The 26,468-nt window shown below is 40.8% G+C and overlaps 1 protein-coding gene across 1 annotated transcript in view; it reads right to left on the bottom strand.

The window, feature by feature from the left end:
• Window positions 1-551: 551 nt before the first annotated feature.
• The window catches only part of col2a1b (collagen, type II, alpha 1b), a 47,313-nt gene continuing 21,396 nt past the window's right edge, over window positions 552-26,468 (bottom strand). The window contains exons 19-54 of the mRNA XM_083971038.1: window positions 26,169-26,267; window positions 25,926-25,970; window positions 25,550-25,648; window positions 25,290-25,343; window positions 25,025-25,132; window positions 24,295-24,348; window positions 22,109-22,207; window positions 20,657-20,710; window positions 19,678-19,776; window positions 19,445-19,498; window positions 18,993-19,046; window positions 18,510-18,563; window positions 18,271-18,324; window positions 18,027-18,071; window positions 17,837-17,935; window positions 15,685-15,792; window positions 15,511-15,564; window positions 15,224-15,277; window positions 15,010-15,063; window positions 14,631-14,684; window positions 12,300-12,407; window positions 11,828-11,881; window positions 11,659-11,712; window positions 10,851-11,012; window positions 9,020-9,127; window positions 6,425-6,532; window positions 6,115-6,168; window positions 5,357-5,464; window positions 4,354-4,407; window positions 4,061-4,168; window positions 3,919-3,972; window positions 3,696-3,803; window positions 2,494-2,782; window positions 2,096-2,283; window positions 1,744-1,986; window positions 552-938 (exon numbers count right to left, since the gene is read on the bottom strand). Coding sequence (XP_083827164.1) covers window positions 792-938; window positions 1,744-1,986; window positions 2,096-2,283; window positions 2,494-2,782; window positions 3,696-3,803; window positions 3,919-3,972; window positions 4,061-4,168; window positions 4,354-4,407; window positions 5,357-5,464; window positions 6,115-6,168; window positions 6,425-6,532; window positions 9,020-9,127; window positions 10,851-11,012; window positions 11,659-11,712; window positions 11,828-11,881; window positions 12,300-12,407; window positions 14,631-14,684; window positions 15,010-15,063; window positions 15,224-15,277; window positions 15,511-15,564; window positions 15,685-15,792; window positions 17,837-17,935; window positions 18,027-18,071; window positions 18,271-18,324; window positions 18,510-18,563; window positions 18,993-19,046; window positions 19,445-19,498; window positions 19,678-19,776; window positions 20,657-20,710; window positions 22,109-22,207; window positions 24,295-24,348; window positions 25,025-25,132; window positions 25,290-25,343; window positions 25,550-25,648; window positions 25,926-25,970; window positions 26,169-26,267 — 3,342 coding nt within the window. The 3' untranslated portion in view covers window positions 552-791. The remainder of the gene's footprint in view (window positions 939-1,743; window positions 1,987-2,095; window positions 2,284-2,493; window positions 2,783-3,695; window positions 3,804-3,918; window positions 3,973-4,060; window positions 4,169-4,353; window positions 4,408-5,356; window positions 5,465-6,114; window positions 6,169-6,424; window positions 6,533-9,019; window positions 9,128-10,850; window positions 11,013-11,658; window positions 11,713-11,827; window positions 11,882-12,299; window positions 12,408-14,630; window positions 14,685-15,009; window positions 15,064-15,223; window positions 15,278-15,510; window positions 15,565-15,684; window positions 15,793-17,836; window positions 17,936-18,026; window positions 18,072-18,270; window positions 18,325-18,509; window positions 18,564-18,992; window positions 19,047-19,444; window positions 19,499-19,677; window positions 19,777-20,656; window positions 20,711-22,108; window positions 22,208-24,294; window positions 24,349-25,024; window positions 25,133-25,289; window positions 25,344-25,549; window positions 25,649-25,925; window positions 25,971-26,168; window positions 26,268-26,468) is intronic.

The following is a 26,468-nucleotide window of genomic DNA, read 5'->3' as shown; positions in this document are numbered from 1 at the left end:
AAACTTTATATATATGTATACACACATATACATATATATATACATATATACAAGTCACTACAAACGAGTATCTGGTTGTTAAAAAATACAGACTGTTTTACAACAATAGCACCATTGACTTTTATTATAATACACAGTAACTTTTGATACACTGTGGTGGTAGAAATAGGAACACCTGCACTATCTTAAGAGATAGATTTTTGGTTTCAAAGAGATATTTAGGTTTTAGTGGAAGGAGGAAGTAAGAGAGGAAGTTGGTGGAAGTTTTTTTTTTTTTATATGTGTAAGTGGGCTTTTTATTACTTAGCAATAAACTCAGTCCTACCGTACCTGGGACCCAAACCTAAACAATAAATAAATAACACCTACACATTTTTCTCTCTCTAGTTCCCTGGTAAGTTCCCGTACTCTCCTCATACTTCCTCCGTCTTGTTCATGGACCTGGGGTCGGGGGGAGGTGAGAGGGGGGTTGCTGTTCACCCAGGACGAAGTGAGGGCTTTTGAGGGACTGCCGGGTGTCCATGGGGCTGGGCAGGGCGAGCTGACTGGAGGCAATGCTGGATTAATCACAGATGACGGTTGCTTGTGCCATTCAGTGCAGATATCCTACGGAGTTCGACTTGGAAAAAGCACTTTTTACTTAGAAAAAAAGTCCCGTTTAAAAAAAGTGTCTTGATTTTTCTTTTTCTCTCTTTCTCTCCTCCTTTATCTGAAGTGTGCTCCTCTTTCGTTTGATTTTTTTTTTTCATATTTCCACTTTTTTGTTTCTCTTCTTTTCGATCCCTCATTCTCTACAAGAAGCAGACTGCGCCCACGTCAACTCCGAACTCCTGGTCTGCTCCACCAATATCCATGGGGGCAATGTCCACAATGGGGAGACGAGAGGTCTTCTGCGATCTGTATTCGATCACTGTCTTGCCCCACTGTCCTGTGTGTTTCTGCACAGAGGGAAGAAAAAGCCCAATAGATGTTAAATGACCTATGACTTCACCAAAATTGCATTAAAATTACATTAGTTGCCTCCAGAGAGGGAAGACTAGGTCAAAATCTTATTAACAGCTGAACCGAGAATCCTAAATCCTGATTTTAAAGCCATTACCAAACACATCAATCAAAGACAAAGACTGTGGTTTATAAAATAATCACTCAGAGAGAGTTTTTAATGTAATTCTTCAGGCGTTTGTCATAATGAGAGAGAGACCAGGTGAGTCACCTGGGTGCCCACCCCCCCCCCCCCCAGAGACTTTTTTATTTTGTCTCTTACATGGAGCACAGCCTCCGTCGGGGGATACACAATAGTTTAGCTTTTATTTATTCAAACCCAGAACATAAACACGCTTTTATTAGAGGCAGGTTTTTAGTCAGGGCCGTTAGTACGAAGCCTCATTACTGATGACTCTCTCTCTCACCGTCGCTCTCTCTCTTTCCCCTTTAGTAATAATGATACATGGAATGAAAGTGGTTTATTTGCTGTAATGGGGGTGAGGCTCAGTGTAATGGAGGTGATACTCTGCTTCCCAGCAGTTCCCAAAGTAGCTGAGGAACCAGAGCAACCTGATGGACTGAGGCTTGACACTGGTGAAAATGCCATCAGTCAGTCAGTCAGTCAGTCAGTCAGTCAGTCAGGTAGCAACATTTGCAATTATAGTGCTGGCCTCACTGCTGCAGTCCAGCCCAAAAATGGGAAAATAAGAAACGTTATCAGTGTGCTGTCTGAGCGTGGTTGAATCTGCCGGTTCTTACCGTGCAGCCGTCCTCCATCACGCTGTAGGTGAAGCGGCTGTTGCCCTCGGCTCTGATCTCCACGTCGTTGGAGCCCTGGAGCAGCACGGCCTTCTTCAGGTTGCCCATCGAGGCGTCCATGTAGGCCACGCTGTTCTTACAGTGGTAGGTGATGTTCTGAGAGGCCTCGGTGGACAGCAGTCTCAGGAAGGTCATCTGAATGGCAGCGGTGTTGGGCGCCAAGCTGTCGTCACCATAGCTGAACTGCAAGCAAGACAGAGAAATGTTTTTTTGTTTTTACAATGTGATGGGCTGTGACGTTGATATGCATCTGATTCTGAATCACTGTACATAAAGTTCTGGAAACACTTACGTGGAATCCTCCATTCATTGTCTCTCCGAACCAGACGTGTTTGCGGTCCTTGCTCTTGCTGGACCACCAGTTCTTGCGAGGGATGCTGGAAGGCTTGGGGTAGACGCAGGACTCTCCTGACTCCATGTTGCAGAAGACCTTGATGGCATCAACGGTGCAGCCCTGGTTGGGGTCGATCCAGTACTCTCCTACACACACACAAAAGAAAACCATCAGTGAGATTTACCTCCACATTCAAGCTGCATTAAAGCTGATAATCTCTAAAAGCTGAGTATTTATGATAGATAGATAGTTCCCAGACTTCACCAAACTTGAGGTGCCGACATAAAAGGCCCCATAACTTGTGTCTGCTTCATCGTCTCACTCTAATCTAACCAGTTCCTCCCTGTGTAACTCACCGCTCTTCCAGTCAGGATGGCAGAGCTTCAGGTCCCTGCAGGTGCGAGCCGGGTTCTTCTTGGACCCCTCGGGGCTGCGGATGTTCTCGATCTGGTTGTTGAGGGATTTCAGGGTTGCATCGACCTCAGCGTCGTGCTGACGGAGGTTTCCGGAGGCCTGGTCGGCCCTCATGTACCTGAGAGGATCAGGTGACTTCTCGGTCTGACCCAGGCCAGCGAAGGCAGACATGTCAATGCCAGGGCCAGGGGGACCGGGAGGACCGGGGGGTCCAGCGTTTCCGGGAGGACCCTGAGAGACAAAGGAGAGAAAGACAGACAGAATATATTTAGAGCTTGTCCAGTCTTCCACTGGTGTATTATCATTCCTTTCTCACAAATGGAGGATTATTCTCCCTTCTCCAGTCTGAATAAACCAGTCCCTCCCTCACCTCCCACATTAGGTGCAGGAAATGCAGCCATCTGTTCTGCAATCTGGCCTCGCCTTTCACTGTTCTGGTATTAGGTTTCACTCTCAGTTTGAACAACGCATGTATGGGCAAACAACTTCACCTGATGCCAACAGGAGCTCTAGCTACATCTTGTTTGCAGTGCATTTATTAACAGTTCAGACCACACGCTCACTTTTTTCACGTTTTGTTATGCAAGTTGCAGTGTTATGCTGAAATTTAAGGATAAAAAAAGAAAAGGAAAAACTGAAGTATGATATTAACACAAAGTATTCAGATCCTTTATTGTTGTGTGTCTCTCAGTTCTCTTGATCAGCAATGAGATTTTAGCATAAGGCTAACAAAAAGTAAAAACTGTAAAAACAAATGCACTGGCATTCCTTTAAAACTGATTTTATGAAGTGTTTCTTTCCTTTTTTTTGTACCAGTTGTCAATAAATTTAATTAACTGGTTTGTTTGTTTGCTGTATAATTTGCTGTATTTATTCATGCAGTACGTCTTTGGTAGTCCCAAATTCCCACGTAAGTATCAAAAGGTGAGTCATTAATGATCTTAAACACTGAATTACCTTGGAGCATTGTCGTGAAACTTTTAAGTGTGTTACTGTGCTATACTACTGGCTTTAGTTTTTTGATGCGTTAACACAAATTAAGGATTGTGTTAATGTTAAAATCATTAATGGGAATATTTTCTGATATCTTTAACTTAATCTTATTTTCTTGTTTACAGGTGGAGATAGTTCTGAGGGAACTTACAGCTGGACCGGTCTCTCCAGAGCGACCACGAGGTCCAGGGGGTCCAATAGGTCCTGGCAGACCGTTTGCTCCATCCTTTCCAGCAGGGCCGACGGGTCCAGGTGGTCCCTACAAACACAGACAGAGTAAGAAATACTTAATGTTCATCTCTTTTAATCTCTAAAGACGGAGAGATGATGGTCTAATTTTGTTATTACAAATGAGCTCTTTGGCTTTCACTTACTCTTTGTCCAGAAGGTCCAGAAGGTCCAGTAGCTCCCTGGTCTCCAGATTGACCCTAGAACAGGACACGGTTACATTCATTAACAAACACATGTGTGGACTGAAAGCGTGAACGTTTCTTTATTTTTTGTCTGGATGCTCACCGGAGGTCCAGGCAGACCCTGCAGTCCAGTGAAGCCTCTGTGTCCCTTCTGTCCTCTCTCACCAGATTCTCCTGCCTCACCTTTGTCACCACGGGGTCCTTGGGGTCCCTGGGAACAAGAGGAAAACATTCTTCTTCACATGTGTTTGCATGGTGAAGTGTTTCTATCCTGTAAACTTCAAATCTTAATTTCACTCTTGGATGGAGAAACAAATTCTGTGTTCAGGATTTTGCTTGTGGCAAATAATAATTTAAAGTGAATGCATGTGTGTTAATGCTGAGAAAGATACGTACGGGCATTCCTCTGGCTCCAGCAGGTCCTGGAGGTCCACCAGGCCCTTGTGCACCCTGAGAAAGGAAAACAAAAATGACAGTGATTTTTACAGTTGTAACATAAAGTTTGGAGCAGTATTTAAACTGACAGTATGTTTTAATATGAGGGTTTTAAGTCAGTATGTACATACAGTATTGTGTAGCCATCACCTATGTGACCTGCTGTTCATTTAATAGTTGGTGAGGAAGAGTCTCTTGTTAAAATACCTACAGGTAATTAGTGGGAAAGATAAAACTGCAATTTTCTAAAAGCCCACAGTGTAAAATACATGTCTTCTAGTTTTAGATAACTTTGCATTAATTACCTAGAGAGCAATTTGCGCAGATAACAAGTAAAAAAAACATCAGAGAAATGTGCTGAATAAATGCTATGAAAGAAAGTAGAAGTTATTTCCCTTTAACCACAGGTAAAACACCTGAGACATCCTCTTCTGTATTTACATGCTATCTGACCATGGTCATCTCCAGCACATGAAGATTCACCCAATAAAAACCATAAACCAAGCGTCTTCTTTACTAACAGTAAAACCTTTCTCGCTAACAACCTATTGAATTACAAAAATGACAACAGTTTTACTTGTGCTAGAGCTACTAATATCCTTGTTTATGAAATTGCGTTAATAAGTTAGAAGAAAGCTATTCCTCATTTCTCATAAAGTGTGAGGTATGAATTATGTATGAATTTTGCCAAAGCAACCCATACTCGTCTTATTTTCTTATTTAACAATGTTTGCTTACTGAATCATGTCTTCCAACTTGTCTCTGTATTATATGTAAGTACCTTAGTGATATTGTCTCTACACCATGATTGATTGTAAATGTAACAGTTGTAAGGGGGTAGGTTCCTCATAAGCCTTTGGCTTCTTACCGTTTCGTATGTACATATGTATGTATGTCATTCATACGAAATAAAAAACAATCAATCAATCAATCAATCAATCAATCAATCAATCAATATACTCACAGACTCTCCTCTGTCTCCCTGTTTGCCGGTAGGACCAACAGGACCGGAGGCGCCAGGAGCGCCTGGAGCACCAGGAGCGCCCACAGGACCGGTGTTACCACGATCACCCTGCAGCACACAGAGCACAACGGTCATGAGAAGAGAAGCTACGAACACGCAGGATGGGCCTACCTGTAGTTTACACTTCCAAGACGAAAATGTGGGCCTGTAGTGTGACCCAGATAGTTAAACAAATTAAAGTAATTTCCAAATGCAGTAAAATGGTGCACTTAAGGAGATCAGCAACAAGAAAAGAGGCGGTGCTGGTGTCTGACATGAAAAGCTCTCACACACTAAAAGGATGAGCAAATGGCTCTTCATCTGTGGCAAAATTATTTTTTGGGTGTCAGGGTACTTAAAAAAAGATGATGGAGCATAGAGCAGAGTTTGTGATAAATGTTGTTGTTGCATATTCTGCAATTTGGTCATTAGGCGTTTTTAGCAGATTTAGAAGAGCGCTGATGCTGGTGTCGAGAGAATCAATCAAATTCATCCCATCAGGCCAAATTAAAAGCACTTCAGAGGGTTTGTATCATCTGAACCAGAGATGCAATCAGTGTCCCAGTTCATTCATGTCACTAACACAATTAAACATTTAACATTTGCAAAAGTTCATGAAGCCTTTCAACAGCTGACAGGCAAAGGGCTTCAAACAGAAAACGTACAATGATTTGTAATTACAGCAGTGTATGTTTGATGTAGTGTTTTGTGTTTCTTACCTTGACTCCAGCTGCACCATCTCTACCAGGGGGTCCATCGGATCCAGGGTTGCCCTGTCAGACGACAAAACAATATCAAGTGTTAATAGCCTCCACCTTCAGCGGACCAGATGTCCTCTTGAATACTGATCAGCTGCATTAATGATATGGTGCACACACACACAAACATGCAAATGTAAACATGACGCAAATCGCAATGCATTTTAATGGACTTGGCCTCCGGACCAAAATTCAGCATTTGAATATGAACAGTTACGGGCCTCCAGAAAAGAAACAATGTGACAATGCTGTGTGTTGGACATTGTCTGACCTCTCTGCCAGGCTCTCCTGCAGGTCCTGTGAGTCCAGGAGGTCCAACAGGTCCAGGGGGTCCGCGGTCTCCAGGGCCACCAGGACCTCCCTGCTTTCCGGGCTCACCCTGAGAGGAGAAGACACAAGACATTAAGACATTATGGTTATAATAATATTCATATCTATTTACCTTTAAATATATATTATCATATGATTCCCCCACTGGTGTGTTCACTCACATTTCTCACACTGACATTGTTTGTGGACACAACCTAGTTATCACAGGTTTAGTGTGATCGCCATCACTGCACACTGCTGTTGATGAAATTGGCTGATAACAGCCTCTGCAAACTCATGTATGCAAAGTAGCACCTCAAATGGAGAGGAGGATATCAGCTCTACTAGTGGCATCCTCTAAACCAGCACTGACATCTGTGTAACGGCGTCTCAGAGACCTGCTAGCTGGTGTCCAACAGGACAGCTTGAAAATCAGATCAGATCTGAGTTCATGTTTGAGGTTAGTCCCATTGGGACGGCGATGTAATCAGTGTCAGACCACTTCATCAACTATCTTTACACAGCCTGTCTACATCTTAAAGCTCAGTATTGCTGCAGCATTAAAGTGTGAAAGCACCCCCCCCCCCCCCCCCCCCCCCCCACCCTCTGTATTCTGATTTAGTGGCTACTGGATCAATGTTTAGATGACAACATGATTATTGCCTTTCAAGACTCCCAAATCTTGTTAACACCAATTAAACCTGGGTGTTTATAATATCCAGCTTGTTTTTGAAGCTTCATCTAATCCCAGTCTCAGTTTAATCACATTAAGTTATTTAACAGTTCCTACCCAGCCTAATTCATCTTTTCATATTGTATTCAGAAACAGGCTTTGGGCAGTAGTATTGGTGCCGTCTCCAGACAGATGCTGACAGTGCTGTCAGATTATAAAATCAGAAACAAAGACAGCTGATGTTGTAGGAACGCCTCATGTTGATGTCTTAATTAATCACATATCTATAACACAGAAATTGAGATGCTAATTTACCCATGAAAATTATACTTCATCTAAAAACTAGATTTTTTTGGGAGAGCACTGAATATTGCTTCAATCCAGAGATAACAAACTCTAAACACTTGCTGCCTTCAATAATAAGACCAAACCTGAGATCTACACAGCACCACAGAAACACAATCTGCACTTCAAACTTCTGCTACTGACAGCATATACTCTGCTTGAAATCGTCCTGGGTGAGTTTGGCTGCTTTCTTGGCATCCCCTTCATGCATACTGATGAATAATTAAAGCTAAGGACATGCCCACTGAGATGTTGTGGGCCGGGGACACGGCTCGTGTCACATCTCTGATAGTGAGTGATCTAAGCAGGGGGAGTTATCTTGTCTCGTGTCACACCGTATACATCAAGTGGAGTCAGTTCACCAGGAGAGAAGGCCTGACTCGTGTGAGATGTGATTTGACTGTGATTAATGAAGAACGCTGCTAGGTACTGTGGACTGTGAGGATGGTCTGTGTTACTAAGCAGGGGCGTTTCTAGACACTCTGGAGGCCTCCGCAGGCAAGAGGTAACTTGGAGGGCCCCCAGCCCCAACTGGGACCATAAAGATTAACTGTTAATGAATCCAAAAATCCCAAACTATTGATGATTCAATTCTGCATACTATGCCAACGCAGTCTCATATAAAACGTACCTTGGCTACATTGGTCCAAAGTGCAAAAACATAGAGGGTTTACAATAACGGCTCTTAAATTGTATGACTGTTACATCTTTTTCCTATTGTTTTGCGTCCAAGACACGTGACTCTCAAGTTTCCGGCCATGAGAACAAAATAGCAAATATTTCTATAGTTTTTTAGTGGAAAAATCAATATTTTGAGGTAGTTTCTGCATAAAAATGCCTTTTGATTACATTTCTAGCGAGAAATATATATTTTATTTTCATGATATTTGCTCAGTGAATGTACAGTACATAATCATTTGCTTGCTTGTTGTTTTTTCAGATCTAGCCAGAATAATTCAAAACGGCAATGTTCTCTGGTTACATTTTTATATATGATACTGGGTTAATGTACACAGCCAGTGACAACATCAGGTCACCGATATGGACCAATGTCAGCCGTCCCTGGGGGCCCCCTTCCAGCTCAGAGCCCTAGGCAATTGCCTGGGCTGCCTGCCCTGTTGCAACGCCTCTGTGTGATATTGGTGCATAGCACTGTAACTAACGAATCTGTTCCTTATCAAGTTGTTAGCTGATTACTTTCTTGTGTAATCAGTGAATTACTTGGATCCACACAAGTCAGTGAAAATAAAAAGTGTGATAGATAAGTGAGCTCAGCACACAGACCCTGAGATGACAAGCAAAAAAAAAAACATGTTTTCTTAAACTGCAGTGTGAAGAATGATTGACATGTACAGCTTGAATAATGTCTTATACATTTATACAAAACAAGTGATTTAAAGATGTCGCCAACACGTCTTGGAGACTGTGGCAGACTTTTTGTCTGACATTTATTATGGACTAAAAATTGATTGTTAGCTGCAGCCTGAAACTGCATAATGATTAGCATAATGATGAGTGTGTAAAAGTATTGTGACTTACAGAAGGTCCAGGCAGACCAGGGAAACCTCTCTCTCCACGCTGTCCTGGCAGACCGACAATACCACGCTGACCGCCCAAACCCTGAGGACCTGAGGGACCTGGGGGGCCCTGTGAGGGGAAAAAGAAGAGGCAGGAGTCAGAATTAATAATGTGGCCAGTGTTTTGTGATTTGTTCCCATTTGTCCTTTGTGCCTTCACTTCATTTGAATAGAGTTTTTATCTTCATTTTTTAAATGTACTGAAATAAAATCAGCCAAGAATCAGCCTACATCATTTCACTTTACACGTCATCTTAACATGTTTTATAAGGCAGCCTTTCATTATATCATAAGAGTACTTATGAGTACATAAATATACTAAAATAAACTAACATTATATTTTCTCAAGTTCTTGTTAATGTACAGTACACAGGTGCATTTCATACTTTCTTCATCTTTTTGTGTTCTCCCCTTCATGCAATTATACCTTCTAAGATTAATAAGAGAAAATGTCCTTTTCCAATTAAAATTAAAAACTGTTGAGTAGTTATTACAACAGTATTTCATGCAAAAGGGCAACTGGGTCTTAAAGGAATAGTTTGACATTCTCAGAAATGGACTGGTTAGGTGAAAAGGTCCTCACCACTTTTAAGTCTGTAGAGTATATGTGCAGTGAGCAGCTAGTTATCTTATCTTATCTTATCTTATCTTATCTTATCTTATCTTATCTTATCGTAGCTTAGCTTGGCTTAGTTTAACTTAGTTTATCTTATTTTATCATGGCTTATCTTATCTTATCTTAGTTCATTTTATCTTACTTTAATTTTATTTATCTTAGTTTAGCATAATGAGCCAAGCACCTGATGATATATCCTGGAGTTGTGTTATTGTGACGTCACACATCAACTGATAAACACTCAGTCACTGATTTACTGACAGACCCATACAGCTGGGTGCAAAGTTATTTTAATACTTGTGTTTTGACAGCGTCTTATTTGTGTCCTGTTCTGTCCTCTGCTTCTGTTATGTTTCTTAAGGAACTCAGATTTATTTATATCTTTTGGCTCATCATTTATATCATTGGCTCCATCAGGGATTTTACAAGTCTCAGACGCAGCTGCACACATCAATGTCAATCTCTCCATCTATCCTTTCAGGTCTACATCATCTCCACCACCTCAGTCCACTCTGCCACATATCCCGAGGTGTGTAACAATGAAAGCTCCCTTAAACCATGTCCACGAAAAAAAAAAAAACCCAAACATCTCAGCTGTCAGAGGCCTTAATGTGTTGATACATATGTCAAGATTTCCTATATGTAATCTATGGGTAGGACGGGTCTGGACCCAGCAGCTATCCTTATGTTTGAATGTGCAATCATCTGTGTGTCATTATCTTGACAGGACCCGTTGTATGTTTGTGATTGGTGTGTGCGTAGTGCTAAGCGTAGGGAAGGTAAAAGCCTGAGGTCCTGTCATCAGTCTGTCACTGGGCCCGTGCTGCCATCACGCTGTCAAGTGTCTTGGTCTGCTATTACAGTCATTGATGGACACTGACAGCTGTGTGTATTAATGGAGAATGTGCTCAGCTGCTGTCCATTACTGAAGAAATTGGCTCTTTGTGCTGACAGAGCTACATAGAAGTCGACAGAAATGTAGAAAACAAACACATTTAACCATTTTCTTCTCTCTGTAATGGACACCTGTGTTCACCTTGACGGTGTCCAAGGAGACTAACCTGTTTGAGTGGCTTAACATGTGTGATTGGAGTGGTATTTCAAGTGTCACAGGGTCAAGAAGATACAGGTAATGTAAAAGCTGAGAGGATATATGATTAAAGAATGATGGACTCACAGGAGGACCATCCTCTCCAGCATCTCCCTTCTCTCCAGAAGTCCCAGCAGGACCGCGGAGTCCAGCGTCACCCTGTCTGCCTGGAGGTCCACCGTCTCCCCTCACACCCTTGGGTCCATCTTTTCCAGGAGGGCCAGCGGGACCAGAAGGTCCAGGGTTACCCTGAGAAGTGCAAGGAGGATGTAAACATAAATTACAAGCCCATATACACAGGTAAATATTCCTCTATGTGTCACACTGAACTCCAGGACTTCCTTAAATAACTTTTAACAACACATACACTATCTCACATTTACGGTTTTACATGATGACACTTGTTTGTCACAATATGTTGCACTTCTTCTTCTCAAGTCTGTGAAAAAGAATTCTAAACAAGTAGCAGCACATCCCCACTGTGTCAGATCTACTGTGCTGCTAGGGTGTCTGTGCTGAAACCGCAAGTGTGAGTGTCTTACAGGTGCAAATTAAGCCACCTGGCTTACTGGGTAACAGTAAGTCATGTGGCATTTAGGAGGTTCCTCTTTCTGTTCTGCAGCACCTGGTTCTTCTTGTAAAACATAAATCAAACTCATTTTCTTCTTTTTTCTCATACTTGGTATTCTTTTTTTTTGTATCTTTCCCATACAAGGCAAGCCAAGGCTATTATCTGGATCTTAACTGATATCTTAACTGGTGTAAAAGTAGAGTAGAGTAGATCACACTCACATCCATCAAATAATGTAGAAAATATCTACATCAATGCATTTATAAATGGTAATTGCTAACAGCACTACAGCTGTATTTTTAGCTGCAAATGAACTGAACTTACATTGGGACCGGGGGGTCCGACTCGGCCGGCAGCACCAGGGAAACCAGTGGCACCCTGGAAGAGAAACATTAATTTAGACAAAGATAAAAAATAATCTCACAAAACAATGGTGTCTGCTTGTTCCACTATAAGACGAACAAAAAAAAACTGTTTTCAAAACGTCACTTACAGGAGGTCCCTGAGCACCACGAGCACCTTTAGGTCCAGAAACGCCTGTAGGACCCTGGAAAGGAAAAGTACATTACTATCTGACATTTGTTTTACAGTATGTTTTGTAATGGGTTGTATAAACCTAATCTAAAAACATTTTCAGTTGCTATGAAATGAAGCTGGAATATATTCAGTTTGCTGGGAGGATGTCTGCCTCAAATCATTTTTTATTCTGCCTGGTGTGGCACAATCAGTGACAAGGACATCTTTCACCCTGGTGTTATGTTCAACCCTCCACAGATGTTCAGCGAAGAGGAAAAAGGAGGATTTTTATTCCGACTTTTGCATTTTTCTCTTCTCATGAAAAAAACTGTCAGTCAGAGTCTTATTGTTTACACGGTCTCATTATTTAAGGATTAAGCAGAAGTAGAGTGTTTGGTGTAGCAGCAGTATATATATATATAAAAAGACATTTCTAGAGTGACACTCACTGCAGGTCCAGGAGCACCAGATGGTCCTTGGGGTCCAGGGGCACCAGCGTCTCCCTTCTGTCCAGACTCTCCCTGCTCTCCCTTGGTTCCTGGTTGACCATCGGATCCCTGATAGAGAAAGAGAGAAGCAGTTATGAAACAAGTCTGTCTGTGAATCAGCCGTTTCATACTGTTAAATGTTTGTAGTTTACTGTTTAAAAAAAACAAACTAAATATACTTTATTGCAGGATTGCACAAGTCGTTGATTCGAGTTTACTGGTTGAGTTGGACGGTGGCTGTGGTTTTATAAAAGGATTTAAAATGTATGCCTTGAAAATTAGAGGTATGGCGTATTTCTCAGGTATGGAAATTCTGATGAAAATATGCTGCTGAGTTGCATGATGGGAATTGTAGGAGTTACACTAAAATTTAGGATATCATTCGTTTGATTTTGACCACTCTTGCATAAGATGGAGCGTCCATACACACATATACTTTGAGTATTTCCATTTTCTGCTGCTCTATACGTCTATTCCACTACATTAAGTTAATAGCCTTAGCGACCGGTTATTTTGAATAATAAAAGTGATAAAACAAAACATAACCAGCAAATAAATCAACATGGATGAGATATGATTAATTGATCCAGAGGGAAAATTCACTCAGCAAAATATAATAAAATCAGCCTGAGCCGTACCAGCTAAACAAATGTGTTGCACACAACAGCGCATCACTTATAACAATCCAGTAATAGAATATTCATTATTCAAATTGCCCGTCCTGCATACATTTGCACAATAAGATAGAGTAAGCCAAGTTAAGTTTTGATGTTGTGTATCTTTACTCAAGTAAAAAATCACAACACTTTGCATAATAGAAAAGAAAATATTAACTTATTGTAGTGTTATACAAACAAATTACACATTTTCACATATATGAAAGCATCAATATTTCATATTTGTATAATAGCCTAATATAATATTAATCCTCTTCCAAAGGAAATCAGTGACAGTTTGATAAATAAGTATATGGTGGTTAATGTTAACAAACAGGCAAAGATATTTTCTGTTCATTGACTCTATGTTTTCTCCAAAGTCCTACTGCTATATTGTATTTTAGTATTTTCCTCAATTGTCACTGAGGCCACAGTGGCTGCTTTTACATTGTTTTTATTCAAAATAGCAGCAGCTGCTATTTTCTTCAAAACGGAGAAGAGATGAGTTTTCTGATGCCTTTCAGCCTCCTCCTGTTTTTCCCCCCCACATAAATATTGATCGAGACTGTGACTGCCTTAACAGCAATTAAACGTCTACAACTGTCAACTTGGATTTCAAAATATTTAATGGGTGCTGCAGATGTTTTTGTACAACATCTATGTCTGTCAGACTGTGAGGTGATAAGCTGTGATGTTACAGCCTCTGAGCTGTGAACCAGAAGTATTCAGACACCTTGTAGTGTTATTCATCCTGACATAAATTCAATAATTAATTATAGAGCAACCTGGAGAAAAAAAAAACCTATGAGAGATTTTGTTGTCAGCGAAACATTGATGAAACTCCATTTGGAAGGATGCAGCTTATTAAAAACATTTACTTGATGACAGGCTGGAGTCTTTGGGAGGAACTAAATGGATGAGTGATGTGAAGACTTCCGACTATCTACACACTCATCTCTCTCCGCTGAATAATACACAGAGGAAACTGTGCCAAGATAAAAAATGATGATGATTCACTGAAGGCAGAAACAGGGGGAATAGGAAATCCAAGTGTTTCCATATAAAAAAAGCGAAGCTGTGTCAGATTGACGTGTGTCCTCTCCCAGCTGGGAATGACACAGAGCTAAGTCTCACTTTCCACTTTGCTTATAGAATAAAATAACATTGTCACTATAACCTGATTTGATAAGTATCTTGCTGAGCTCTTCTCTTGTGTTCTATGGTTGTGGATTTCTAAGCCTTAGGACTAATTATTATAAATACAAATTACAGCATGAATAAACTGAACTTGTCTTTAATCCAGTAATATAACATTAGATGTTTTTGTACCTATTATAATTCTAACCTTTGTTACCGGTGGGTGCTAGTTTTCTTGCTTTTACGTTTTTTAATTTGTGTTGTTCTTTACAGTATCATTGCTGTAAATATACTTGTAAATATACATACTGTAGGAAAATAGTCTATAGTAACATATTTTTTAAACTGATTAAAAAAAAACGGATTTCCAATTTTAGTCCCTTGAGTCGCATATCACTCAATTTTCTCTAGAGAGCATGTGTTGACATTTATTCTGTGTCTCTGCAGTGATGTTCCTCAGATTTCTGGTGTTTCAGACTGTGGTGTTTTTGTTACTTACGGGAGGTCCAGCGAATCCAGCAGGCCCAGGAGGTCCAGTCTCACCCCTGTCACCCTGAAAGAAGAAGGAAAAGAGGCACGCAAAACTCAGTGGGTTGTTCAGGCTGCAGAGCTGACTGAGAAAATAAGGGAAAATGTGTTTCTCCTGGACTCCAACAACAGCAACACAGACAAACAAAACCATCATCTCTGATTTTTGTGGCACAACAGGAAAACTACCTCTGAAAAATGTAACATGGGATAACATCGATCTCTACCTGGTACAAGCCGCTATTATGGAGTCATTAAGTTCATAATTCAAGCTTCCTTTTTCCCTGACAGCAACAACAACATCCCACTTTTGGATGAACTGATACTGGTTATCAAGCTGTGACACTTACAGGAGCACCGCGGGTACCAGGAGCTCCAGAGGGACCAGCAGGACCAGATTCACCCTGAGAGGAAAGAGGAGAACCAAGTCAGAAACACAGTCTCAGATACACAGTGAATCAGATGTATGGAAACATGAAATATACCAAAAGGACGTCATACTAACTCATCTATAGTATTAACAGATGATACAGATTATATCAGATCACATGTTGCTGCACTCACCTTCTCGCCGTTGGGGCCACCAGGACCAGGAGGACCAATGGGACCAGTGAGACCCTGTGACAGGAAACAAGTTCAAAAACTTTACAAAAAAGGTTTAAACTACAGTAAGAGCAGTAATGAACATTTTTTCCTGAAATCAGCTCTGAAACACTGAATGCTCCCTTTGTAAGAACACAGGATTTTAACTTTTATATATATATATAAAACAGCAGAGCCAGTACATTCTGTCCATATTAAACACCAACTATTATCATTCATGAAAAACAAAATTGATAACAATGACTCACTCTGCCGCCGTCTTTGCCGGGAGCACCTTCAATTCCTTTCTCTCCGAGGTCACCCTATGGGGTTTAGAAGAAAACAAATCAGTCATCTGGCAGTTGTAGGCTCATGACCTGAACTCATTTATATTTGTGTATTGGCATTTTTGTCCTTAACATATTGGTCTCGTCATGACTTACTCTGTCTCCCTTAGGTCCAGGAATGCCAGCAGCTCCTCTCTCTCCAGGCATACCCTGCAGGCCAGGGGGTCCTTGAGCTCCGGGGCCACCAGCAGGTCCAATGGCTCCCTATTATAGAGCAGAAGGAGATGGAGATGTGTTGAGGAGATTGGCGCAGTAACCTGAAGTTAATATTGATTAAGTGTACTGTAGCTGCTACAGATGGGAGGAGGAGATGCTGTATGTTTACTGATGCATCAAAGGCTTTGAGCAGAAATAAGACTTTGATTGTGTTTGTTTTGTTGTCACATCTGAGATTCTTTACCAAGATTTTGTCTTTATTTACAAAAGTTAGAAACACAAAAGTGTTTCTGTCGCATATCCATCTTTGTTTTGGTATTATATATTTTGCTTGAGGGTTTACGAAAAAGAAAAAAAACAGCTGTTAAAAAGTATTCACCACACACAGGACGTTCACTTTCTGGGTTAAAACAAACTTTTATCAAATCTTTTGACAAAAAAGAAAATCAACTAAGTTTTGGAGTTTTTGAATCAATCAGTTTTAGATATTAAAAAAAATATCTCAACCTTCATGTGTTTCGTGTAAAGCTGTATTTTAAGTAGAAAGGGAAGTTTGATCATTAAAAACTGTATCCCACAAATCAAAGCCGAGAAAATGGAAGCAAATGCGGACTTTGATTTTGTTGGTAAGTGGCTCCACCAGGCCCAAGCACTCCTGGTCAAAAGTTGTCAGGCTTATCAGCTGCAGCCTCACACTGTAGATCAGACGAACCAACTCAGCCGCCAAACTGCGCTCATTAAGCCGTAACCACGGGGCTCGCTCAGCCTCGGCGCTGGCTGACTGTGAATGCATTAAAACTGTACATCAGCTCCACTTAAGTTCCAATATGATGCGTCTTCGGCAACAAATCCTTCATAAATCTGTCTCAGTCCTGCTTCACCCTCCACAAACTCTCTGTTGATTCCTCCTCCATCACTCACGTCAGCTCAATAATCCTCATCCCCCCCATCTACTCCTGTCTGACCTCAAGGGAGAGGAAAAAAAAAAAAACCTTATGAACTGGGATTAAAATCTAACCAGATAACAAACCAAGAGTGAGAATTGCAGCAGCTCTGAGCTCTTTCTCCACTTACAGTGCTGTTGTGAGAAATTACTGCAGTGGCTGAAATGTGTTGATGGCTGATAAACAAGCGACTGGAAATACACTGAGGTACCAGTTGTTCGGGGAATATGGGGGATTTTTAAATTTAATTTATCTATTAAAAAAAAACATTATTATGAACTCATTAAAATGCAGGGATTATACAGGCAAAGAGTTATACTGTAGTATTGATGGTGATACTAATAATAATGTTCTCTATAGGGTTTCCTGCAGTATCTACACACAGTGTTTATGTCCAGAAATGTGTTTACAGTGTGCATGTTTGTATGACTATACAGTGTGTTTATGACTGATCAGGTACAGATACATATAGAGTCTATGTGACTAAAATACATCTTTACATAGATAAATATTATATTTTCCCTATTCAGTTCTTCCTTTTTTGTGATTCTGGGCGGATTTTAGAGGCAAGAAAAAGACTCTGACATCCAAACTGTTTGAGCTTCCTAAGGTTTTTTTGTTGTTGTTTGCTTGTTACTCCTTAACTCAAAACAATGTCTATGTATTTTTCACAATTTTCTGTTTAATTAAAATAATTTCTTGAGCCCCGAAGCATTAATTGTATCAATTAATGTGGCAAAAATATGTTTATTTTTTATTTTTCTTTATTGCTTTCCTGTCTGGGATGCTCGTTAATTAATTCAGTTCTACAAAATGACACATTTTCCTTCAGATGAACTGAGCAGAAAAGCTTTTTCATAAAGCAGACTGCCAATAGTCTGTCATCAGCAAACAAAAGGGACCTACAACTGTGTCAAAGTCAGGGCCATAGATGATTTTTAATGACTAAATGTACACAACTCAGGCAATTATCATTTAATCGCATACTCCGACTGCTGTGTTGCTGCCACAGCATGTGATCAGATGATATCAAATCTGTCTGTGTTATGAGCACCACAGAATGTTATTTGCCGGTTGTGAGTACATATCAGGGAGTAACATTTTATGATTTGAAGATCCGCCTGGGTTTTTCCAAATGCTGGACTCACCTTGGGTCCGTCGGTTCCAGGAGTTCCAGGCAGACCTCTGGGTCCCTGCAGACCCTGAGGACCAGCAGCTCCTCTCTCTCCGGGGAAACCACGCTCTCCCTGAACAAGTGACACAACGATCAGTCAGTGGGCTTGTCTAACAATTAGTTCAGCGTAGAATTGTTGAGTTAAATCAAGATGGTGGACTTACTCTGGGACCAGTGGCACCAGCAGCTCCAGCCTCTCCAGGAACACCCTGAAATGACCAGAAAGATCAGCGTGTAACAAATATATCTATATAAACTTAAAAAGAGGGACTAGTACAACAGTACTACTGGTAGATTTAGATTATACTGTAGACTGAACAGGGTATTTACAGGTAACATTAACTTTATAAATGTGTTTTTTTTAAACTAACAATATCTTAGTATTTAATCTGTCATGAGTTCACCCACCATGTCTCCAGGCTTGCCTCCCTCACCAGGGGGGCCGGGAGGTCCAGGCAGACCCTGTGTATGAGAGGAAAAAAGCCTTGAAAGGGAATCGTGTAGATGTGTGCTGATGTGTGCACAGATTAGGAGGGTATCAGAGATAAACTGAGCCACTGAAGTTTGTATGTGTGAGCCTTACATCGTAAAAACGGATACTTTTACCACACAGTTAGAGAAGTGAAGGCGTGAGCAGACACACTCACCTGGAAGCCAGAGGGACCGGGCTGTCCTTGCTCTCCTCTCTCTCCGGCGGGGCCCTATGTAGACAATCCATAATTCATGATCACAGCCAACTATCATTAACTAAATGTCAACGATTTCACATGTGACTTTTAATGGCTAATATGGTCGGAAAATATTGTTAAACTTGCCATTAACGCAGCTCTGACGCTCATCAACATCATATGAATATTTGTGTTTTCTACATATCAGGTTAAATCAGGTTACAATTTGTTCGAACACAAACTTCAAAGCTGAAAGTCTGCGAGACAGTGATGCCATCTGACAATATTCACTTTGTGTCAAATAATTTTTTTTTTTCCCCAGACAGATCTATGATGGAGGCAGTCTAGGAAAGAGAGATACTGAAGGTTGCTTTAAAGTGCAGACTGAAGAAAAAGGGACAGATAATATCAGTGCTGAAGCTATTGGAGTGGTATGGGAGGGGTCGGGTATGGGATACGTACAGCAGGGCCGGGGGGTCCAGCAGGGCCGGTCTCTCCATCTTTTCCGGGCAGACCCTGAGGTGAGGAAGAAAGAGAGTGAGGAGGGAGGATGAGGAGAAGGAGGGGAGGGCAACAAATAGATAGATATCAACAGTTAAGCCAGAGGTGATGCTATTAACTGGAAAGACATCTGATAGCTATAATTGAGCTTTTCAACATGCTTCTCATGTGGAAGCTGAACTACAGACACAACTGTAGATCAATGAGTGACTCACAGCAGATTGAGAGGATAAAGTGTCCTCGGTATTTGAAGGAAAAGTTCAAATTGGATCTGTTTAAATAAATATTTTTGTATATATTTGTGGGTAATTGACTTTAAAATGTCATAATGTGATATCAGCTAAATGGTTCTTGCATCTTCATGCATGCTAATGTCAGATCCATGTGGAAGCAGGAAAGGGGAATGAACTTACTCTCAGACCAGGAGCTCCAGACAGTCCTTTCTCACCAGACTTGCCACCTTCACCCTAAACACAACATGAACAAAACACAGTGGTTAGTCAGCTGATTCACTTGATCCTGTACCAGTCACAGTAGTAGTAGTAGTAGATGGCTCACATTGAAATAGCATAATCCTGCTAAGTGGTAAATCCAGATGAAGATCCTACTCAAGAAATAATTTCTTTTTGATAAATACTGTACTTACAGTTGCTCCTTTGGGTCCGGGGAATCCCATGACACCAGGCTGTCCACGGGCTCCCTGTGGGCCCGGGGGTCCTGGACGTCCATCCTCACCAGCTCCTCCCTAGTCAGAAAAAGGGAAGTGATTTTAGTAAAATAATAACAAGTAATAACTGAAGTACTTGAACTAAAAAATCGAAACAAATGATAATCACACATGAAGTCTTGATCACATTTGCACAAAAGAAAAAAAACACTCTCAAGTCTTAGGTCAGCAGTGGAAAGTGCTGAATCACAATTGTACCATTGTATTTTGACTGGAGATGATGAGTCATTTATCAGAGGATCTGGTCATGCTGCTGTGGGTTTGGAGTGGTGTCTAACAGAAATATCCAGCAGCAACACATAAAATAATCCCTCAATCCTAATCAATTTGCCCATGTGCCAGTCTGTCAACAGGCAAAAAAGGGAAATACTGCTTTACTTGGCAGTGCACTGTTGAGTTTTAATGAGATATAGTTCCCAAAGAGAAAAAAAATGTCTTATGTGTTTCTTAAATGTGAATGTTATATTTATTTAGCCCACATGAAAAGAGCCAGGAAACAGAGTGGACTGAACACAAAGTGCATACGCTTCAGAATTAAGCGTTATCATGAGAAACAGGAGGCTGTTTAGCGAACGCAGCTGAGCTGGAGGAAATGACTGCTCTGGATTCAATGTGAGAGTTTAAAGGAGCTGCAGGGTGTCTGAAAACCGGGGAGGTTGAGATGATTTGAAATACAAACACCACTGGGGACAAAGCTGGTGGATAATGATTGGATAAATCTCCTGCAATTCAATTTGATGAAACCACTTATGAGTCATAATGTGAGAGCATATTTGATAAAATTACGAGCCGCTCTCATGTTGTAATACATTAACACATGATCCGGCTGTGTGATTATTTTATTTGGCCTACAGTACATTATTGTTGTTACTACATGAAGGAAAAAAAGTGCACTTACAGAAGGTCCAACTTTTCCTTGAGGACCAGCGTCACCAGGGCGTCCAGTCAGGCCCTGAAGGAGGAAAAAACACAGTCGCAATCCAGATGAGTCATCAGACGTCTCTATGCAGACATGTGCTAAATAAAGGCAGGAGCATATGGCACTGTGGGAAACTGGGTTTACGCCTCTGATTGGCCCCATGTGCAAGAAGCAACAGTTGAACACCTGCTGATTGAAATGATTGAAACATGAATGAAGGATCAGCTCGGCTCAGTCTGCTTTTTTTCCACATTTCCTTTGTGGTTATTGTGCTCCAACATGAACAACCCTTTTGTGTCACTGTTTGAGGAAAAAAAATCAAAAATGTTGTCTGGTGAAAACAATGTATCTCCAGGACTGATAATTGGGATAACCCTATTTTATGCTTCAGGTTTGTTTTGTTTGCTCCTCATGGGAAAATAACACACCCTTTGTGAAATCAGCTGTATGCAGGCCTCCATGGCAGCAGATGAGCTTTGTCAGGTGTCAGGGTTACTGTCAGCTTTGGTTTTGAGATTGTCCAAATAAACAACAGCTCCAGCTATTTTAAACAACAGATCATTAGGACCTGCATATCAGCATCTGATAAAAAAAAAAGTTGTATAAAGCTATTGCAGCTTACAAATGCAGAGTTAGACTCACTCCTTATCTCAGCTGGAAACAGCTCAAGGCTTCATTAGCTGTGACAAGTACAAGGCATATGAATCTCTGAGCGAATGGTTGGTGGTCATGCTGCATTGTAGGTAAAGTAGGCATCTGAGGGAGTAGAAAGTGGGGAATAACAAAAGACTGTTCTGTTGCATGAACTATAATCCACTGTTCTGATAACATCACAGGAGCTCAATGCTAAATCAGTGGAATAATCTTTTACCGGAAAAATCAGTGCTGAAAATAGGACTTTGAGTGTTGATCAAGCAGGGAGACTTGAGTTGGTTCAAAACACTGGGCTGCTTTATGTGGAATAATATATAAAGGATCCAGCATTTTATTCAACTGACCTATACAAGGCTAATCCCCAGGATAGGTCAGCAGACTCTTTATTCGTTTTTCAGCCTATCTGTGTGAATTTATGGAAGTGCAACATTAAATCACTGGAGCATCTATTGTTTGTTCAGTTGAGATAAATCTCACACTTCTTAAGCTGAAATAACCATGTAATTGCCACAAAGCTGAAAATGCAGCAGTTTCTCTCACAGTATTAAAAGGTATTTTTAAAAGATACAACGTTTTCACAGGACCACTAAGGGTCTACAATACAGCAACACAATACTTGTTGATGTTGAACATTACCACTAACATATTATCCGTGTAATCTTCAAAAGAATGACTGACACCTGACACTGATATTGACTCTTATTAACATTACTGTCCCGACAGGTCTCCAACATCCAGATCTGCGACAGGCACACTACGGGTAAAGGCTAAACTTACCCTGGCACCGGGCAAACCAGACTCTCCGGGACGACCAGGGTCACCGTTGGCACCCTTGGGACCACTGGCACCAGAGGGTCCACGCTCACCGGGGGCTCCCTGTGTTATGAGAAAGAATATAAAACAGTATTTGGTCACTCAGTTAATCACAAAGGAGGAAACGCTTTAAATCTCAAACGGCAGAGGAAATGAGTTTCTCGTTTAATAGTGCAAAGGAGTTTCATTGACCTGCTGGAGATGAGAAGATTAAAATTTTGACAGGCTCATTTTGGTATAAATGAAATTGTGTGGGGAGAAGATAATGTTAAATGAGATCCTGGCTTGGCTGATATGGGACATGTAGGTCAGTAGTGCATGACAGGCGAATGGCTTATGCTGCCATCTTGAGGCCAGACGGTGGAACTGCATGTACCACTGCTGCTTCTAAAGTCAGCTTGTGATGAATCATGTTTAAAAAGAAAAAAAAAGACGTATTGAAAAATTTTTGTCATAGGAAAAAAAAAGTGATTTACAACGTTCTCCTTTAATTTGTCAGTTAGGCTGCTGATCTGATTCCAGAGTGAACCATGAGGAAGCCTTTCACTTATTTCGCGCCTCATCGACTATCATCATTTGAGAACTGTTAAGCCGCTCTACACACTTTAACTTGATTTGAGATTTATTCTGACTTAATGAGGTGAGAAATTATCTTTGGGATGTCATCAGGGACAACTGGCTCAATGAAATATTCAAAAGATGCTGAGTATTCATTTTTTATCATTTGCTCTTACCATTATGCAGAAGAATATGAACAATGAGAAATGCTGTGTAGTACGGTCAGTTCTTTATTAATTATTCATTCTTCTAGCTTAAACACTAATGATCAATATAAACTGGAGACCCTTTAAGTTACAGTGGAGGCCAGCATCCTGCATAGACTTTTATTTTGTAATAAATTGAATGTGTCAGAATGTAACATCTATTTTCTAAATTTCTTTTGGGGAAAAAACATATTATGTAGGAGAAATATATAATTTAGTTTTAAAAATGTATTGTCATATACATTATGCAATGTGGTTGAACTCTTATTTATTGATATTTGAGAAGTGCTCACTTTGTACTTGCTGTCAAATCCTGATTCTGAGTGTTGTTAAAGGACATCAACTGAAATCTACCCCCACCCCAGCTGTTTGTGATGCAGTGAAGCAGTTGGAGGCCAAATTATTCCCTTCATTGCTGAAAAACTGTCTGACTGTTAAATTAAGGTCAAATTGAGCGTTTCCAGGGGGCAGCACTATATTGTACAAGGCTGATCATTTTTAATGAAGTAGTTATTTTTTTGTGCAAAGCAAAGTTAGAGGAAGAGAAAGAACTATATTACATAATCTACATAATCTGATAAGCTGAATAATCAAGGTGTCACATTCATGAGACGGAACATTGTCCGTGTGAAAATGAAAAAGCTGTCCGAACAGTGTCCTGTTTTGTAATGATCAACAACCAATCTGGGTAAAAAGTTTATAATAACAAAACCGGAGGAAAGTTTTGCATTCAGAGCTTATATGAGGAGCTGGCCTTAAAGTGGAACTGTTTTCAAGATGTTTTTGCCCAGTTTGTGACTTTGTTTCTGTAGAGAAATGCCATTTATTGTGAATGACAGCTGCGTGGAGGTGGATTCAGTGTTTGGCTGGAGGGAGAATACATACAGGATTGTTTGAAGCTCAGAGTGTTGAGTCACTGCTCTCCAAAGAGCGTCACAGCAGAGTGATGTTACTGCTCATAAGACGTGAGGCAGATGACAAAACACTACGAGCAACTCATCTTTTTCCGCTTGGATTTGAGTGTTATCCAATTGCAATGAGTGAAATTGAATTCCAGGTTATGGTGATGTGATTTTTAATCAATATGCATATGGCACTGTACCATGTGACGACAGTGTGGTTAGATGACTCAGAAATGTCACATGGAGAAAAAAAAACATTGCTAACTGCAGTTTTCAAATCCAATTTAGAGCCGATGGAATATGGGAATGATCAGTTTCACAGTTTTACATCCGTGACTACAGATGTATCCGCAGCATTCATCTGAAGCTCTCGGCCAGATCTCTTCCATCTGAACACATTTCTGTTTATTTTCTCCTTTGGAGCAGAATTTCTGTCCTGACCAAAAGCTCTTCTCAGAAACTACTGAAACCATCATGAACTCACCTTGGGACCAGCCAGACCGTCTTGACCAGGGAAACCACGGTTACCGGGGGCTCCCTACACACAAAACATAAGACAAAAATTTAGGATTACAACACCAATATATGTCAGGGAATCTTATAATGATCTTTGCAGAAGTGGTAACCAACAAAATAAGGAAGATTTAATTGAAAATACCCGTCTTCAAAACATTTAAAGTGTTAAACTCTCACTGATATTTTTTATTTATTCTCCATATGTGTAATACCTACTGTAGTCTGGGCCGTTGCTAGGAATTCTGGGCCCCCTTAAAGAATACTAAAGTGGGCCCCTGCCCCCTAACTTTTCCATTTTTTTTTCTTAGACTACGTATGTATTATCATTTTTTATTTAGCCTACTTTGTTTTGATGCTAATGCAGCATTACTATGAGTATTAGTCAGGATCTTATGCAGAATAAATCAGTGATACAAAGATAAGACTACTGGGGTTTTTTGTGGGCCCCACTGGGCGCTGGGCCCCTAGGGTTATCATCGCCTTTCTCCCCTATACAACGGCCCTGACTGTAGTATTCAACTGCAACAAAAACTTCAACGTATGGATTTTGTGGATCAAACTTTGTCAACGTGATGTCAGGGTGCTGACAAAGCATATTAATATATACTAAAAAGTGTATTAAAAAGTAATATACACACTTGGTGCAGTACCAGAGTGTTTTTTTTTATTTATTTTTTTAACTTTGTGTCAGTACTTACCCTCTCTCCATTAGGTCCACGTGGGCCGGCAGCACCGGGCTCACCCCTAGGACCTCTCTTGCCCTCTTCTCCCTGTGGGCCATTTGGTCCCTGAAGACCAGCTGGTCCCTGGAAAACATTCCCATATCAGACGGTGTTAATGCAGGACAATAAAAGAAGTGATTTTATTACATAACTGAAACTAAATGAAAAGACGGGGACTTTTCATCTTTTTTGAATAAATGATCCAACAGGGACAATTGAAAGAAAACAAAACAAAACTCACAAATTCTCCTTTTGGTCCAGCCTCTCCCTTGAACCCTGGAATACCGGGGTCTCCCTAAACAGCAACAGACAAACAAGAGAGGAGAAGAGTGAGCAGGTTGTCATTATTCTTTCTGCTCCATTTCATTATTTGGAAAATGGAATCAGCAGCTGATACTGTCTGTGAACTGGGAATAACCTTGGACCTAAATTGTTTCCAAGCAACACAACTGCAATGACAGGGACTATCTGTGGTTCATCAATGGTTCAGTGAGTACATACAGATGTTCCTTTGGGCCCGAGAGGTCCAGTAGCTCCCTGAGGCCCAGGAGGCCCACGAGGTCCTGGGAAACCAGGAGCACCAGCGATACCAGGAGCGCCCTTCAGGGAGAGAGAGAGAGAGAGAGAGAGAGAGAGAGAGATGTGAATCAGTCAGGTGATTGGTCTCTCTACCATCTAACTGGATGTAGATTCACAGGCTGCAACTGCAATACTCAACAATTTTAAGACCTTCTGCATTTTATTGGAAAATATATCAGACATAGAGATAATGTAGCCTACTTTCATGCACTTTTACTGTACGGCAGCTAAATGTAAAATATACAGTAAGAAGAAAGTGGCAGTTTGAAGTAGAGACAGAAAGCAGCTTTAAACTTACAGATGATCCTTTAGCTCCAGGAATACCATCAGTACCAGGGTTGCCCTGTGAAGAAACAATAACACAGCAAGTCAACAGACAGCAATGACCTGATTCAGTTATTGTTCTGGGACTGATTGGCATAATTGAGAAGCTGATATGATACAAAGGGATATTTTCAAAAGCTGTTATTTTGAGTATTGGTCTGTCAGAGTTCATATGCAAACTTTGTCCTTTGAAATATATGTTAATATCTTTGCTTACAGAAGCACCAGAAGGTCCAGAAGATCCAGGAGTGCCAGACTCTCCACGAGGTCCCTGAGCTCCCTCAGGTCCACGAGCACCAGTGGGACCAGCTTCTCCCTGGTCAGCAACAGAGGGGGGAAAAGATGAAGACAGATTAAAATGTGAGGAAAGATCTTTGGAGGTTTGAGTACATATAATAATTGTCCTCCAGCTAAAAGAACAGACAAATCCTGCAGAAATTAGATAAATACAGAGCTGACACAAACATGGATTTTTACTGGATAAAACTTGCCCTGGCATGGACAAGGAGAGATTAGA

This window comes from Trachurus trachurus, assembly GCF_905171665.1.
Source record: "Trachurus trachurus genome assembly, chromosome: 5".
Classification (NCBI taxonomy): Eukaryota; Metazoa; Chordata; class Actinopteri; order Carangiformes; family Carangidae; genus Trachurus; species Trachurus trachurus.
This window is presented reverse-complemented; position numbering and strand designations above follow the sequence as displayed.